The sequence below is a fragment of the Grampus griseus genome (genome assembly GCF_964374135.1).
Source record: "Grampus griseus genome assembly, chromosome: 5".
NCBI lineage: Eukaryota > Metazoa > Chordata > Mammalia > Artiodactyla > Delphinidae > Grampus > Grampus griseus.
Window position 1 is genome coordinate 25,576,239 of NC_138998.1, and position 19,478 is coordinate 25,595,716.

General features: G+C 36.2%; 1 protein-coding gene across 3 annotated transcripts in view; it reads right to left on the minus strand.

Annotated features, from left to right (window-relative positions):
* The window catches only part of RASA2 (RAS p21 protein activator 2), a gene marked incomplete at its 5' end in the record, with an annotated part of 116,869 nt that overhangs the window by 85,824 nt on the left and 11,567 nt on the right, over window positions 1-19,478 (minus strand). For all 3 annotated transcript variants that reach the window (XM_082654515.1, XM_082654514.1, XM_082654516.1), the window contains 2 exons: window positions 2,904-3,007; window positions 7,327-7,444. In XM_082654515.1, coding sequence (XP_082510641.1) covers window positions 2,904-3,007; window positions 7,327-7,444 — 222 coding nt within the window. The remainder of the gene's footprint in view (window positions 1-2,903; window positions 3,008-7,326; window positions 7,445-19,478) is intronic.

Genomic DNA, 19,478 nt, shown 5'->3' on the forward strand with positions numbered 1-19,478 from the left:
ATGTAATGTGCTTGAATCATCCCAAAACCGTACCCCTCCCCAGGTCCATGGAAAACCTGTCTTCCATGAAACTGGTCCCTGGTGCCAAAAAGATTGGGGACCGCTGCTACAGATGACATATTTAAAGTAGATGTTCATATACTTTAAAAATATGTGTATATATAGTTATATATATGTATATATATGTATACACACTTTAAATACGTAACCTATAGACTCTGAGTTTGTAGTTTGAAAGTTATTGTTTACACCACAGGAAGTTGTTAAACTACAAAACTATATTCGTATATGCAGTTATATACGATTTTTAAAAGGTTCCTCATTCTTAAAAGGCTCAACACTACTGTCTACAGGATAAAGTCCAAATTCCTTAACACAGCTTTGAGGGTCCACCACAACTTGGTCCAAATCATATTCCCAGATTCATCTTCTACCACCCTTGGCCTAAGTGATTTACATTTTCCAGCAGATACACCACAAACATGATCCACTTTTTCTTCTCTGCTTCTGCTAATCCCTATTATCTTGAAATGTCTTCCTTTTCCTACCTAGGTAGTCTCTGTTAATCCTCCACCAAACATAATTAACTCTTCTTTACTCTGTGCTCCCAAGTACTTTGTTCCTACCTCCAGCACAGACCCTATTAAATATATTAGGATTAGAGTATAAATCAGCCTGAAAACCTGGGAGCAACTTGAATCTTATTCACCTTAATATCCCCATCTTTTGTATGCCACATAGACAAGTGTTTGTAAATGTCTGTTTAATTGAATTAAGGATGGAGCCTCAGGGGTGATCCATAATTAAGGGTTTGCTACACAGAGAAAAGTCTACATATAAGTAAAGAAGTCAGGAGGAAGACAACTAGGAAAATACAATGTCATTAAATTGCCTTTTCCTTGGCTTTCAACAAGTTGAATAAGCAATCCAAAGAGTCTAATGTGACACAGAGGCAGACGAGGATTGAAAACTATGAAAATGCCTTTTGTGACAAAGTATTTGTTATGTACATAGCTGACAGAAGTTAACATATTTATCAAATATGGATGCATAAGAATAAATAAAAGATAAAATTCCATCCAAAAGAAAAATAAGCAAAAGAATTAACAACTAATTCATAGAAGAAAAATGTAAAAGACCAATAAACACATGAAAAAATTCCTCAAGTTCACTAATAATCAGAAAATACAAGTTAAAATGAAATATTTCTTTCACTATCAAACTGGAAAAATGAAATATTTCTTTCACTATCAAACTGGAAAAAAAATTTTTTCAATGATAATATCCAAGAATGACCAGGGTATGGTGAAATGATTACGCCCATGTCATGTTTGGGGGAATGTAAATTAGTACAATATTTCCGGGAGCCAATGGAAAAATATATATAGAAAAAACCTTAAAAATATTCAAACGCTTTGGCTCAGTATTTTCACCTCTAGGAATTTATCCTAGAAAAAAAGACATGCAAAAATTTATGCAGAAGGATGTTCATAGCAACACCATTTAGAGTAACAAAAATCTGGAAACATAAATCTCTACCACGAAAAGAGTAGTGAAGATAATACATTCCTATAGAAAGGATATTTTAAAAATTACTTGTGAAAAATATTTAATGACATGGGAAAAGGATCATTAGATGATATTAAATGAAAAAGGAAAAAAACTTGAATAAATAGTACAATGTAATAATATAAATGTGTGAAGTAAAGAATGGGAAGAAATACACAAATTATTAACTATAACTGTTCTTATGCAGAGTCATTACCAATCCCTTAGAACATGTAATAATTTTACAATTAAGAGAAAGTATTATTGTTTTTAAAAGGTTATTTTATCTGCTCTAAAATGATTTTTGGCAAACTTCAAAAACAAGTTTGTCAGAAAAATGAAGTCAGATTACAGCGATTTAAAAAGAAATAAGTAGGAAGCAGAAGGATATAGACTATTTGTTAAGGAATTCAATAGCAAAAGCAGAAACAATTTAGACGGTAGTTAAGAGGTCAAAGCCAAATAAAGCGTAATCATTTGAACTGTAGGAGATGAGCATGTTTCAAATGGGAAAGGAGAGATGGAGATGATGAAATTCAGGACACTAAAAAGGGAGAGTAATGCATGTAAATTACAGACCTCTACCTGTTATTCAAAGATAGTAGTGCAAAGACCATGAACGTGACAATATGTGGCCAGTTAGTTTTGTCCTAGTCGATGCCTACAGATCATACCTCAGACAATTACTTAAGAAACAGTTACCGGTCACCAATACAGCCAGAGAGAAGAATATGACTAGATTAAACCGAATTATTACTTCTGTTAGAAAAACTTCAAAAACAGATGTTCTTTGGTGGGGATCAAATACTGTGATCTTTGTAAAAAACATTCTTTGAACCATTCAACAATATTTACAGAGCATTTACTAAATATAAGGCACTCGGGCAGTGACAGTCTCTGCCTTCATAAATATCATACACATTCAACTAGAGCACCTAGACATTAAACAACAAACTGATTTGTCAAATCAGATTCATATAAATCAGAGTTCTACCCAGGATCAAGCTTTACTAATAACATAAAAGAAGTAGACAAATAGACTCTGATACACCTAAAAAACAAACAAACTGATGAACAACTATAATGAATACTACAGAAAGGGACCCACCAGGTACTATGGAAACATATGGTACCATGACTAGGGGGAGATTGGTTATGTCACTTCCGTGAGGAAGTGTCACTCAAGCTGAGCATTCAAATTAAAAATCAGATCCACAAATGAACATGAAGGCTACAGGAAAGGATTAGAAAGTTGAGAATATATTATTCTGTTGTTTTCAACACTTTATACTTAGAGAAAGAATGAATATAAACACAAATGTTGTGATTAAAAGACAATTATGAATAGTACATACCTATACGAAGGTCTCTTTGTAAAACATTCTTATCATAAACATAGAAAGACAAATACTGGAAAGTTCTTGGAATCTCAAAGTAAAATTCTTCACTGAAAAACGGGCTAAAGAGAAAAGGGGGAAAGCTCATTAAATTTAAATTCAACAGTGTCCTCCTATAATATTTTCAATAAAATAAATTAAAATTACAGATTAAACACCATAAAGAAAAGCTTCAAGAGTTCCAAAATAATTCTCTATGCTAAGTTTCAGCTAAACCCTGTACAAACCAAGCTGAACTCTGAAAGGACCTCGATTGCCAGGCTGGGCTCTGAACAAACAGATTTTCTGGAGTCCTGTGGACAGAAGATCCAGTAACTGCCTGGGGTCATGCTCACCTGAAGTGGACACAAATGAGAGCTGAGGACAGTGTCATTCACACCATCATCATCTCAAAAATATGTAAATCACAATAATACATAACACCTAAAATGAATAATGCTACGTAAAATGTTATTTTAAAACATACTTTAAAAAATTAAAATAGGTTATTTTTAATCAACTTTACTGAGGTATAAACTACATAAAATAAAATCTAATTTAAAGTACAGAGGTTAATGACTTTTGATTAATTTATAAACCTGTAGAGTGGCCATCCCAATCAAGATATAGTAACATTGCAACTCCTCACAAAGTTCCCTCTTGTTTCTCTGCAGTTACTCCATCATACCTGTCACAGGCAACCAGTGATCTGATTTCTAGCACTAAAGATCTGGTGTAGGATTTCATATAAATGGAATCAAATAGAATGTACACTTGTGTCCAGCTTCTTTCACTCAGCTTAACGTCTATGATATCTGTTCCATCTTGCTGTGTATATCATTAGTTCATTTGTTTTAAGTGCTGGGTAATATTCCATTTATGAATATTCCACAATCCATGCTCCTAGTGATGGCATTTGAGTTGTTTCCAGTTTGGGCTATTAAAAATAAGGCAGCTATGAATATTTTTATACAAAGCTCTTTTATGTGTTCAGTTCTTTTGGACAGGTAACTAAAAATAGAATTGCTGAGTTAAAAGGTAGGTGAACTTTTAATTTATGAGAAGCTGTCAAACTGTCTCCAGTGCGGCTGTGCTATCTTGTACGCCTACGAGCGAGGGATAAGAGCTCCAGGGGCTCCACGTCATTGTTAACTTTTGCTACTGAAAGCCTTTTTAAAATTAGCTACTCTACAACATTATAAATCAACTATACTTCAATAAAAAGTTGTTTTGAAAAAAAATAGCTATTCTAGTGAATGTGACATGATAAATGTATACACCCGTGTAATCTCTACCCCAATCAAGATAAAGAACAAAGTTCCCCTGTGCAATGACTCACTCCATACTGTCACGGGAACCAGTGATCTGATATCTATCGTGACACATTATGTTCAAGAATGTGTAGTGACAGAAGTGGTTTTAAACTGCATTTCCCTGATGACTAACGATGCTGAATATCTTCTCCTGTGCTTGTTGCCCATTTGTATATCTTATTTTAGGAATGATTTGTTTGAGTTTCCTCCACATATTTTAAAAGGTTTGTCTGTCTTCTTACTGGGTTTTTGGTCTGTTTGTTTGTTTGCTTTAATAAATTCTGGATGCAAGTCCTTTGTCAGAATATTTTCTCCTAGGTGTGGCTTGCCATTTCATTTTCTTGACAGTGTCAAAGAGCAGAAGGCTCTGATTTTGATAAAATCCAGTTTATCAGTTTTCCTCTTTTATGATTGGTGCTTTTGGCACCCTAAGTAAAGAAATCTTTGTCTACCCCCAAGTTGCTAAGAGTTTCTCCTATGAAACAGCTTATTTTTCTAAGTTCATTTTAAGAATGCTCTTTTGATATTTAAATTCTCCTATGAAGACATGAATTTCTGAAATTCTAGTTAACATCTTTTGTCAAGAGTACCTCTTTCCTGAGAATGTTTAAAGAACAAAAGGTACTTTAAAAATGTCACCATAAAATGCAATCTCTTCAGGATGTCACAACTTAAAGAGAAGCTAAAATGCAAAGTAAATGACTCTTAAAGAAGTCATTTCTGACCCTGTCCAGAAAACAGTTGACTTAGCTTTTTAGTTGTTATAATACCCGGTCAACTTTTGTCAATATATTTTTCACTTCAAACGTAACCAAAATAAACTTAAAAGGTGGTCTGTCAAAATAGTCTTTCTAATTAGTCTCAATATAGCAATCAACACAAAAACAACTATTAGGTAAAGACAGGTTTAGGTATTTTTCTCCTTTGCATCATTTTATATACAATTGAGAATTTCCTTTATATATTACACATCCACACTCAAATATTATTTTTAAAACACATTCTAAAGCCAAATAAGAACAAGATGAGAATTATTCACTAAGTCATCTGTATCACTGTATCATCACAATCTCAACAATCTAATCCCCACATCTGGGCGCCCACATCTTTATTTTATAAATTAATTAATTAATCAATCCATTTGAAAAAAAAGTTTTCAACAACGTTGGTTAGAAGCAATAACTAGACATATAGTTTTTATAAAGCAATACTCTACTGTTATCACTAACCTATAATCCTGCATATCACTCCTAAGGAAATTCCTGGTGTGGGGAAGAGAAGCACTAGGTACAAGAAGTGTTGCTACTCAATTTGTTTATAGACCACCTACTTCTGAAAAGGATTTGAGGTAGAGATTTAGGAGCTATGGATTCCATATGTGACTCCTACTTACCTGCCATGAAAAATTCTATATCCAGACTACCTATAAAAATTATAATATTCAGAACCCATAAAAGATCTAAATGATATCTACTGACTTTTGACTTAACAGCTTATCACAACATTCACTAGGGTAGAAAACACTGAAATGAAAGCAAGGTGAGCAAGGGTTTATACTACAAATTCTTTCACCCTATTCCACAAGGAAGAACGCTAGGAGGCACCTAGAATCCAAGAAACATGTAGTCTAATTATACTGAAATGACCTAAGGTAACCACTGCTAGCCTTAAAATATCTCCCAAGTTGCTATGCATCTAGCATAATAATTTAAGATGGATAAAAATACTTGGTTTTATCATTTCCCCCACACAAATATCTGGAAAGGCAGGCAAGAGTTCTGGAAAAATAGTAAGCTTATTTTAGTTATTCATTTACAAAGCTATATTACATACTAGAAACTACCACAAATATTCAATTTATTGAAAATTACTAGTTTTGTATATAACTGATTTTTGTTTGATACGGAATCAACATACATTAAATAACAAATTGAGATTTAAATAGTTTCAGGTCCCTATCCCAGTTTTGCTTCTAACTTCCTTTATTATATGCACAAATTATTCAGGCTTTTGGTGACTCAGTTTCATCATTTATATAAATAAAAACAAATTCTAATACAACAGGGGTAGGTGATTTACGATTTAAAGATGTGAAGTATACTACTTCAAATCTCCTTGGATTACTAAATATTTCATCCACCATACGTTCATTCCAACAACTCTTCATTCTCTTATTTTAAGTCTTGTCTCTGAACAAGACTGCATCCTTCCAGTACAGCTCTGCACTAGAATTATATCCACAAACACTATTACAGGGAAGAGGTGGCACATCTCAATTTTATGAATTATAATTTACTATGATACTCTCGCAGTGCTATTACACTTCCAAAAAATGACAAATCTACGTAAGAGTTCATTCCCTTACAATGCCCTACTTAGTTAAGTGACTTTTATAAACGTTAAGGGGTAATTTATTCTCAAGAGAAATAAAATAATGATGTACTTTGAGAAAAGTTCAAATGAGTGGGCACATTTAGCCTAGAGAAAAAACTGAGGTATATTGGTAGTTGTTTTCAAAAACTTGAAAGAGTGTCACGTGAATGATGGATTAAACTTGTTCTCCAGAAATCCAAGGGACACAATTAGGAACAATTAAGAGGAAGATATATTTTGAGGCAATGAAAAGCCACATGAAAGCAAGCACTGTGGCTATCTTGTTCTTGTGGATGTATGAATAAATAGCACCCAGCAAGTTCTTGGCATATGGTAGGTTCTCCTTTTGACAGACATTAATCATTAAATGTAAGAGCTTTTCAAGAGTCAGAATAGTTCTAAGACCTAACAGGCTGCTTTTAGGAGGCAGTGAACTCCTTGGTCACTGGAACATTATTAAGCAAATGCCATATGACTACTTGTCAAAAATAATTGTCGGGAGGAACTAAGCGTACGGCATTTAGTCCAGCTCAATGAACATTAAGGTTCCTTCAAACTCTGAGATTCTGTAACTCTAAAAATGAACTCAGAATCTATAAGGAAAATAAAAGTTTCAGATGAAGGAAGTCTTCTTGATGATTACAGTCAGGAAAATGTGTAAAAATTTTTATTCAATATATATCATATGAATGATAATTTACCAATTTTTTACAAACCTTAAAGATTTTTCAACAACTTGGGTACGATAAACTTCTTCCTGGTCCAAATTTATGGTGCAGAAACAATCTCTCATTTTGTTGGGTCCAAGATATGGCAATAAATTTTTCGCTTCACCTGTTGGCACAAAAATTAAAACTGGTGTTAAATATCACCAGCTGCCTCATGCTAAGTCTTATATGGGACACATTAAATCCAAAAGAACATATAAGATATAGCACAGAAGAAAAAATTAGTAATTAAGAAAGATAATCAACTTGGTCTAAAGGAATGTGGTGAGACAGAAGGGAGGAGCTGTGTGTAAAGGGGCATGTGAGGTCATGTTATACCACCGTATCCCTGATCCTAGAAAAGCGCAATGTCCCCGCTTATGTCCTCATCCCATCCCACCAGCACCACCCTAAAGACATCTCCACAATTAATCCCCCTTTCCTGTATCATTAATTTTCCCCTCTACTGGATCATTCCTGTCAACTCATAAACAAACTTTGATATTTCCCAATTTTTAAAAAAGCACAAAAAGAAAAAAAAAAAAAACAACTCCCTTGACTCCGTCTCTTCCCTCATGATATCATTCCATTTCTAGACTCTCTTTCACAGCAAAACTTCTCAAAAACAATCATCTCTAGCCATTGTCTCTAATTCCTCACCTTCCAATCATTCTTTGACCCTCTCCAATCAGCTTTTAACCCCATGACAACAGTGAAACTGCTCTATCTAGGGTCACCAATGCCTTCCATATTGCCAAACCCAATGGCATTTCTCTGTCCTCATCATACCTGATCTGACAGCACTATTTATTTAATATAAGTGAATGCTAACATCCCTCCTTAAAACTCACTCTTTTCTTGGCTTCCACAACACAGTAGTTTTGGCTTTCCTCCTGCCTCATGGACCTCTGCTGACTTCTTTCCCTCCTCACGTCTCTAAATGTTGCAATGCTTCAGGGCTCATTTCTGGACCACCTTCTCTTCTTTCCCCATGCAACTTCCTTCAGTATACGGTGTTCATGCTGATGCCTCCCAGATATGTGTTTCCAGGCCTGATTTCTCCTCCTCAACATTAGATATGAATACTCAACTGCCTCCCTGGATATCCAGTAGGCTTCTCAAATTTAACAAGTCCCAGAAAAACCATCTGATTTCCTCCCCTAAAACCCACTCTCCCCCCAGTCTACCACCATCTTCCTCTCGTTTTCTCACCATGCTCCCCAAACCTCCCATCCCCACGTCCAGTCCATCAGTAAATCCAGAACTCCAAAATAAATCCCAAATGCAACCACTTCTCCTTGCCTTCATTAGTATCACCCTACAATCCACTCTCCATCAAGGAGTATGATCTTTTAAACATACTTTTCAAGTCAATTACCCCCCTACTCCAATGCCATTCCATTTCACTTAGAATACAATTCCATTTTTAAATGCCCATTTTCATGGTCTACACAGCCCTACTGAACTGTCCTCTCCTCTCTGACCTCTTCTCCTCCCACTCTCCGCAGTGTTCACCTTCTTTCCATTCATCAACCATGTCAAGCTTGTTCAAGCTTAGGGCATCTGCCTGAAATGCTCTAACCCTACATCTTCATATGGCTGCCTTTTCCTATCATTCAAGTCTCAGTTCAAATGTCACTTCCTCAGAAACCTTTCCTGACTATTTATCTAAAGTAAATAATCCTGCTACCATATTCCATGTCTCTGTTTTCTTCAGAGCCTTTACAACCATCTGGAACTCTTAATTTTTACCTAAATGTTTATTTCTGGTTCTCTCATTCTTTGGGAGTTCTTGGTTCCCTCCTTCAATGCACGAGAACTTACTGAGCCCCAAGATCTAAAATAGTGACTGTTAAATACTGAGAAATATTTGCTGAATGAATATTAAAGAATCAAGTAAGTCTAGTTTCGAAGTTCTTGTGACATGCTCATTGGCTAAAAGGACACACAAAACTGTGGGTGCTGAAATCAGACACCAGTGTACTAAATTAGGAAAGCAATGTAGTTGGCATAAGGGAAAGAGCATTTCCATGAGAATCAGGAAACCAATGTTCCTGTATTACCTCTGCTACTAAGTAGACAAATGACTTCAGACAAATCTCTGAAGAACAGTTTTCCTAACGAAAGCCTGGGCTAGATAAACTCAAGTCTCTTTCTGCTTACCAACTTTAAAACTAAAGGCCAGGGACTTCCCTGGTGGCCCAGTGGTTAAGACTCCATGATCCCAATGCAGGGGGCCCGGGTTAGATCCCGCACGTCGCAACTAAAGATCCTGCATGCTGCAACTAGAGAACCTACATGCCACAACTAAGACTCGGCACAGCCAAATAAATAAATAAATAAATATTTAAAAAATAATAAATAAAACTAAAGGCCATTTAAACCAATATCTTTTAAAGAAGTCTAGCAGAAACTTAAGAAGCACCTATGAAAAACTCAATGAACAAATAATTTTTTTAAATTAAAATTATAAAAACCAGGGAACCGTCCCTCAGAGCTATCTGAGAGGCTGTCTCTCAGGCTTAAGTCCTGAGTAAGTCCACCGAATAAAACAGAATTCTCGAAAACTAAAAGTAGAATAAAATAAAATTAGAAAAATCAATGGAAAGGCACCAGTTAGATACTCACTGTTATTAAGTTTGTCACTGAGAGATTAGGGGAAAGAAATCAAGTTACCACGTCATAGAATAAGCATCTCAAGTCAAAATAAAGGAATCTCATCTTTTAAATGACCCCCAACTTGCCTAATATGGGTTGGCCTTTACAAATTCACATTTCCTAACAGGAAAAATAATATATATTTGAATTTGTATCCATCCATCTTCTCTTCCTCAAAAGACTACAATGTCCCTACCTATTATCTATAGCTCATCCATCTACCTGTGCTTTCTCTACCCCATTCCCTGCCTCTCACTCCAGGACACTGCCCAGCAATTCTGTTTTCATTACTTTCAACCTTCTCCTTTAAGTCTCTCCTTCTTTGCCGTCTCCCCTCTGTGTAATCCAGAGGGTTTGGGTTGTTTTTTTTTTTTTTAACTAAAAATCCACCTAGGTCACCATATAGGGCCTGGAATATAAACAAATTTGGAATTAAATCATAATAAACATGCTCCATATCTAATGAGGGAATCTTAAATACTAAATCACTGCCCTTGAACATGTTGCTGTTCCATTCACACCAGTGCAATCTGAGAAAACTACACTATATAAATGTACACATATTCCACCGCCCACCTTTCTAAGAGGGAGACAGTGGGGGTTATTTTGTCTACAGAATCCAATGAACTTGACATTATCAGATATTTACTCAGAATAATTAAAATTCAAGTTCTACGTAATATATAAAATGGACTCAACATCACTTCCTAGAAAAGCAGTTGTCATAATCTTTGAATATCTGTCACTAATGTTCAAAATAAACTACACTGAAAAGTAAATTCATCTAATCAATGCCAGATCACCAATCAATCATGCTAATATATGTTGATTAAGTCAGCTATCAACACTTTAAACTGTGACTCCAAAATACAGTGGTGGTTAACTGGCACTTTATAAAAAACATAAATCAAAATAATTAACTGTCACTTCATTCTAAAAAATCAAAAGTAACTAATGGTTAGAGAATTAACAAAAATAACGTTGTACTCAATATATCTCTAAGCAGAAAGATTAATTTAATAGCACACACTTTATATTAAGCTACACAAAGAAGTGAGGAACCTTAGAAGATTATACCTGTCCTGTGGGTGATGTTTTCATAGGGCCTCACTAGTTGTAGTTGATTATTGCATATAAATAAGCAAATGCATTGGACAAAAACCAACCAAACAATAAACTACTGCTCCTTAAAAGGCAAGCTTCCAGATAACTTATTTTATAATCTCTGCTTCAATCCCTCCCCTCCTACTCACAGCCTAAACCTACAATTTGGCTTCTGACCCTATTTCTTTACTAGAACTTTCAAGAACACTAATAATATTAAGTGCTACCAAATCAAGTGACTGTTCTTCTGGTCCCACCTTATTTAATCACACTTCAGTGTTTGATAACACTGACCTTTCCTCAGCTTAGGTAACCCATTCTAATTTTTTTTTTTTGAACTCCCTCTTTCAGGCTTTTCATCCACTACCTACACTTTAAATGTCCGGTAACTCTGAGCATCCACAGACCACTAAATTCATCATATAGGTGGAGAACCAATTTCAGGCATTTTTTTTAATATGTCATTATAAAACAATTTTAAAATATACTAAAATACAAATACTTGTAAGCCTCTCAACATTATTTGATGGTATTATGTGCCATCTTTCTCAATTTATCTATAGCGCATTTGATGATGGCTAGCCTTCAGGAGAATCAGGGTCTATATCTGTGGCAGATATGGTGGGTCAGTGTTCATCATCTGTTACAATGTCCTTTGGCGTATGATTCCCTGTACTGCAGAGACTAGAAAGCTAAAAACTACATTTCCCAGCCTATTTTGTAGTTAGGGTTGTGGATGTGATTTAAATTCCGTTAATTAGATGCACTCGCTGGAAATTTGGAGGACAAAAGAGAAGGGAGGTTGCATTTATGTTGCTTCTACTAGCAAGTACTGTCATGGAGATGTCCAAGTTTCCCGCAGTAGCACTGGCTGCAGTCCTTGTATCCAGTCACAGGTTTCATAGATATCAAGAAGAAGGGTACAAGGCATCCATTCTGTCACACAGGTTGTGGCCAGTGTGGCTTAGCTCTAGGGCCAGCAGCAGCAGGGGAATTCCCTGGCAGTCCAGTGGTTAGGACTCCATGCTTGCAGTGCAGGGGGCACAGGTTTGATCCCTGTCGGGGAACTAAGATCCCACAAGCTGCACGGTGTGTCCAGAAAGTAATAATAAAACCTACTTCTAGAGCTAGCAGCAGTGACAACAGTTTACCGATGAAGATGGTTGCCTGTCGTTGGCTGTTTCCTAATAGTGGAAGATTCCTGATCATGGTAGAGGTGGCAAGGTTCTACAGCTAAAAGGTACAACTTCCTAATTTTGCAGGCACCTTTCTGATCCAAAAAGAGGTAGTAAATCGCTTTGTGGCCCAGATGCAATGTGGCTTTTGAATGTCATTCTTGAAAGTTGGACTAGAGTCTATTTCTTCAGTCTTTCTAACAATTCTGTAAGCCACTTAAAATCTTTTATTTAAAAAAAAATCTTTTATTAAATCTCTTTCTGCTTACACTAGCTAGAGTTGATTCTGTAACCTAATCCTGACTAGCTTCTTTTCTTATCCTTTCTACCTTTTCTAACAAATTTGACAGTCCCATCTCACATTACTGGTCATCGTCATCAGAGTTTGGTAAGTCTTCCAACTAGATCTGGCTATCTGGATCAAACATGGACTCAGAAATTATAAAGCAGTATCTCACTGACAACCACTTTTACTGTTCCATTAGACAATGAGTTGAATAGCAGAGCACACTCAAAAGGTGAATGCTTCAACTTGGGAAATGGAAACAAATGGATCCTAACTCTGCATGGTTGTATCTGCCTTTGGAAAACATTTCTTCATTTCCTACTGCAGCATTTGGATGTGGTTTTGAAAACATGCTCAATAATACAATATCATGTTTCCATGAATTTGGGAGTGCCAAATTCTCAACATCCAAACCATGTGCACCATTTGAGTACCTCCATCTTATCCTTAAATTTACACATCCTATTTTGACTCTAAAGTAAAAAGATTAAAATGTGTTCAAGACATTCAATATATTGCTAAGATATGACACTTGAGCAAGACAGCTGAAATAATGGAAATAGTTTTTACTTGCATTTGAATGAAAGTAGAAAATGTTTTTAGCTTATTCTTGATTTTTAAAATTCTGTGCATGCCAGGGTACTTCAATATGCAAAGGTAGATACTTCTACAAAGGCAGATGTATTATTGGCCCTCCAGCAAATAGTATAGCTCTGACTACATTTACAGCTGTTGCTATTTCCTTCAACAATGAATCAAGAGCAGGAGGCATATTACTGACGAAACAACCATTCCTCTATGAAGAAAGGAGGCTGGCCTTCAAGCACGACATCTTTTACTCTATAACAACACCATTTCTTGTTGAATTCATAACTGGTACTCTTTAAGAACTTTTCAGTCTACATGACTTACAACATAATTGTTAACCAAATTTTTTAAAAAAATCTTCTCTCCTAAAGCATGGATTTTTAGAGATGAACCAATCCTCCACCGGGCATTTCTTCTCCCTCACAGATGTACTGCAAGTAGGCCAAGAACACCTTCACACTACACATCACTGGTTTTGTCAACCATAAAATGAAATAGCCGCCTGCCCATTCACGGGACAGTAACTGTTTCTCTGCATCATACATATCTTGCAACTTCATATACAGAGTATATAACAAAATGCTGTATTTAGCTCTGATCCCCTTCCTTCACACTGTTGCCTGTTACTTTTTTAATACGTAAACATATATATCACTCCTTGCTCAAAAATCTTCAATGGCTCCTCCATATCTACCACTGCCCACCTTGCAGGATAAAACCTAAAATTCCTTTGTCTGGCATAAAAACCCTTCATAATCTGGCACCATCTACTACTTAATCTTTACCCCCACAAGTTATGCTCCAGCAGTACTGTACTTTTAGTTCCTTGAAAACACTGTGTTCTCTCATGCCCCTGTACATTTTCAACACTATCTTCATAGCATGGGATGCTCTCACCTGATTTTTTTTCTCCTGAAAGCTCTGCTTAAGACCATCTTTGTAAAGTCTTCCCTCAACTCCTAGGTAGGCATGTCACCCTTTCCTCTCTTCCCTACTACATCTTATATGCACTTCTACTCTAAGGATCGTATTGGATTGCACTTGTATTTCATTCAACAAATATTTATTAAGTGCCTACGGCATGCCAGACACCTTTCTAAATACTGGGAATATAACAATGAACAAAACTAGGTCTCTGCCCACGTGGAACTTTTATACAATTGAAACAGTGGGGACAAGCATCATAAACTCTTAAACAAGTAAGTATATAATATTTATTGCCATGGAAGAAAATAAAGTAAGGTAAGACAGTGAGGGAGTGCCAGGCCCAGAGGGTAGAGAGGGAGGAGAGCAATGTTATTCTATACAGGGAATCAAGGAAGGCCTTTCTGTGAAGATATTTGAGGAGATACTTGAAGGAGGTCAATGAGGGAGTGAGTCACGCAGATACCTGGGGAAAGAGATGATTAGCAGAAACAATAAAATATGCAAAGGCCCTGAGACAGGATAGTTTGGCACACTGAAGGAACAGCAAGGAGGCCAGTATGGCTGTAAAACAGTAAGCAAAGTAGGAAGAGCGAGGAAACAGTAAGAGATAAGGTAGGATTGGGGAAGGAAACAGGTTAAATAGGGTCTTGCAGGCCAATGGAAAGTCTTAGGCTTTTCTGAATGAGATGGGAAGCTATTGAAGGATTATGGGCAGAAGAACGGCATGATCTAACTTTTGTTCTAAAGAATCACTGCAGAAGGAAAAGGGTGGAAGCAGGAAACTAGATAGGAGGCTATTGTAATCATTTTGATTAGAGATAACTGAGACTAGGGGGGCAGTCCTGGCATGGAAAGAAGTGGTCAGCTGGGCATATATTTTGAAGATAGAGCCAACAGGATTTTTGATAGTTTGCATGTGGATGTGAGAGGAAAAGGGGTCAAGGATCGCTTCTTAAAGGGTTTCAGCCAGAGCAGCTGGACGAACAGAGATGCCACTTCCAGAGGAAAGAGTCTCTTGTTGGGAAAGAGGGGTCAAGAGTTTGTATTGAGTATGTTAAGTCTGAGATGCCTATTAGATATCCAAGTGCAAATGCAAGTGGGCAAAGAAGTGCTGGCTAGAGATAAAATTTGAGAATCATTAGCAAGTACATAATATATCTCAAACCTTAAGACTATACAGGATCACAAGGAAGGTAAACGTGGAGAAAAGAAAAGAGATTTGAAGACTGAGCCTCAGAGCTCTCCATCATCATTTTGCATTAGTAGAGTTAAGAAGGAACCAGCAAAGGAGACTGCTACATGTCTCTTCGCTGAATATAAACTTAAGGGACAGGACCAATGCTTAGCATCATGCTTAGCTTATAACAGTTAATGAAATATCTACTGAATAAGTATAAGTATGTGTATGTTTATAACTTTAGCATGGGCAAAAAAAGGGGTTCTAATATCACATCACGAATTATAAAATTGCATATAAACTTCTTTTTATAAGTTTGATATAAGTTTATCCATGTCAACTGCTCCAAAGTTTTAAAAAGAAAATGTCTCCTGTATACAGTTACCAAAAGCACTAAATTTCAGAATTTTTATAGTGTTAATACAGAGATATCATATTGAAAACAAACAAACCAGTCCTGAAATGCACACATTCAAACATTTACTGAGTGCCTACTCAGATGCCAGGGATACATTAATGAGAAAACTGTGTCCTCATTGAACTAACACAGATGGACAGATAATAAATAAGATAAATAAATTAAAGTGGTATGTTAGTATTAAGCAGGAATGGGCACCACATGAAATGGCAGAGGGAGGGGAGCCAAGGAAGGCTCCACCTAGAAGGTAACTTCTGCATAAATACCTGAAGAAAGAGGGGAGACAAGTAACTATTTTATAGAAAATAGCTTTTAGTCATTGGCAAAAAGTAAACAATTTAAACCAAGAAGATAAACACCATTGGGAATCAAAACCAATAACCTAGATTAACAGAAATAGAAAGACAGTCAACTCTCTGTGTACAAGATCAATGATTCTGTGCAAAGGTCACAGGTCCAGAGCCTACCATATAAATTTTACCTAGGACTAGAATCCCAAATATCAGGGTATTGGGTAGAGATTCCAGTGTTACGCTTCTGGGCATGGATGTGAGTATGCACATATGTGTTTATGTGTATGTTTTGGGGGGACTGTGTGCATGCATATATATCTATAGGTTTGTATGCATGTTTCTGTGTGTCCGAGAGGGGAACACTACTGGGATAAGTAAGAAAAGAAGATAAATATTTATCAAGCAGTTGCATGCTCCGAGACAGTGCTAAATATTTTCTCAAATACCTCATTTGGTTGGTACAACAACCTTGTGACATAAGCATTACTGTTCTCTTTTATAAACTAAAAAAAAAAAAATTCACAGTTACACAGCTGGCACAGTGAAATGACAGAAATCAAATTCCAAAGTCTAGTCTTTCCATTCCTATTAATGTCTTTCTGAACACAGCAGTGTTGAGAGGAACAGACGGCTATTCCTTTCTGAAACTATCCTAAGAGATCTTGTAGAATCTCCAATCTATTTCAAAGGATACCTTAAGTACAGAAATAAAAGCCAATACAGACCCGCCAGCGTGATTAACTCCCAAGAGAAACTGCAAAGGGCCAGGGTCCTGGACAAGATGATCCGAAGATAAAGATTATCTGGAGTGGGAGGAAAGCTAAATCATAATAATAGTTCACTATATTCATTTATCAAATAAATAATACATTACACATAGATTTTTTTAGGGACTTCATATATATTATTTCACTTAATCTTCAAGGTAACTTCTTCCAAGTAATTTTTTTTTAAATACAGAAACTGGGAATGGAGGGATAACATTCCAGGAGTAAGGCAGGCACAACGTGAACAAGTTCGGGAGGTGGAAACAGGAGGAGCACCTTCAAGAAGGCAGTGAATAGTACAAATTGGCTAAAGCGTAAAGAGAGATGAAAGGGTTATAAGAAAGGATGAGACTGTAAAGGAAAGGTGGCATCAAACAGAACCTGGAATGCCAAGCTAAGGAGTTTTAACTTTATTCAGGAAGCAACAAGGGTCACTAAAAGTTTCTGTGTGATCAAAACTATGCTTCAGGAAAATTACTAACAGTTACCGGGCCTAAACTAAGGGAATAAAGGGAAGATGCAAGCAAAAGAAAAATGGAAGAGGTACTACAGAGAGAAAATTCACAGAATTTGGCCTGAGTGACTCAGGATATGATGTTCTAATAACTGGAATAGCAACCTAAACAGAGGATTAGACCTTTAGATGGGGGGCAAGATATAAAACTATGCAAACATTATCATTTACATACACAACAAAAAAATGGAGTGAAACAAACATACGCTTAAAAATATAACAGCTTCAGTGTCGACAAGCTTAGAATAAAAGTAAAATGCTGTTATGCCATCTAATTATAGACAAAAAGACAATCCTATACGTGTTCTTTTTTTTTTTTTTTGGCTGCACTGTGAGGCATGCGGGATCTTAGTTCCCCGACCAGAACTCAAACCCGTGCCCCCTGCAGTGAAAGTGTTGAGTCTTAACCACTGGACCGCCAGGGGAGTCCCAAGACAATCCTATGTAATGTTAACATATAAGGTCTTTCAAATTTTCGTATAATGTTTAATTTTAATTTTTGCAGTAAGATGAAAGTTGCACAAAATTCTGAAAACATATACAGTACTGGTGCAAGTTAAACAAATTCATTTTGGAGACACATATGAGTTTCAACGTGAGTTTTGTACTTAATGATCTGCATGTCCCTAGTCTCAACCTCCTGCATAAAAAGAGGTAATTATAATGCTTCAAGGACTACTGTGACCATTAGCTGAGGTCAAGCACTTACCACGATGCCTAGAACAGAGTAATCACTCAGTAAATAGTAACTAGTAGTGCCCTTCCTTGGTTAGAGATTCCTAAAAATTAGCATCTGTACACAATTCCCTTCACTCAAGCCATTAGGTTCTGACCAAAGATAATCTGTAATTTAACAACGAGATACACCAGAGAAGCTCACTTTTTTTTAATGAGACTTTTATTAAAGAAATAATACATTTCCGCTAGAGGAAATAGATGCACAAACACCTAACCTTTCTATACCTCGGGCTGCACATCTCTAAAATGAGGGGTTTGAACTATTTCAAATGGGGGGGCACAATTTGGGGTTCAGCTAACCAGAGATTTATTTTGTCTGTCTTGCATAGTGTTAGGAAAAATGTAGCCAACATCTAGAAACTGGGAGAGTTAATAATAAATAAATCCATATTTCTGGTTTCTCTTTAATAATCAGAGACCTGGCAACGTGGTTCTGAGTAGAAACTGTAGACAGACAGCCTCTTTTGAAATCCTAACAATCCCCACCTGGCTTTAACTTCACTATGCCTGGTCTCTGTAGACTGGAGTTTGCAACGCCTTAACTAGTTAATCTTCTAGGCCTCCGTAGAGATTTAAGATCCTGAGAGATAACACCTGAAATGTTTTAAAATGCACGTGGCAACACTGATTTCAAATGTTTTTAGATATTGCTACCTGTGGCCAGTTTAATCTCATAAACACTACAAGAACTGGATATACATTTATATTAAATAGCTGTTCATCAAGAAAACTATGAATATTTACTTTACCGATTATCACTACTGTTTACGTTACAACGTGCCAAGCACTATAGCAAGTCATCCAATCTTCCCACAACCACTCTGTAAGATTAGAATAACTACCATTACGAATTTATACAAAAGGAAGCTGAGGCTCAGAGAGGTTAGGTGATTACTAGAAAAGTAGCAGAAAATCATGTTTTCAACATGCTACAGTTTCATTTATCATTCAATTTCTAGATACCTAATAAATATTTCCTATAAAGAAATCTTACAGAAGAGCTCTCTCTTGTTCATTTTTTACAGTTCTCAATGGAGAAAGGAAGAGAAAAACTGCCGTAATCACACATGACCTTCCAAAAGTTTTCCTATTCACCCTCTTCAGAGTATGTCGGATTGCCCCAGGTGTACAGTAACAAAAAAGGAGGGGGGGTACCTAAGAACCACTGAAGAGAAAAAAGTTACATAGCTGTTATTTCGCTCTCTAGTTGTCACCTCGAAAGCACCACTGGGAAGTTATACATTTATATTTGTGATACTATTGAGGCAGAGAATGAGACACCAATAGGCATATGGTGACTGCTGGAATATCTACTAGTAAGTAGCGTTTTCCAATGCATAAATTAACATAATCAGATAACTAGATTGTCAAGCAACTTTTCTTACTCCCAATAAATGATAAATTACCTTTAAAAATATAATCTGAGATTCTATAATCCCACTCAACTGGTCATCTTAAAAAAAATCAACACATTACATAATTTCTAGCAGAAATCTGGTTCTATGGAAGAACAGGC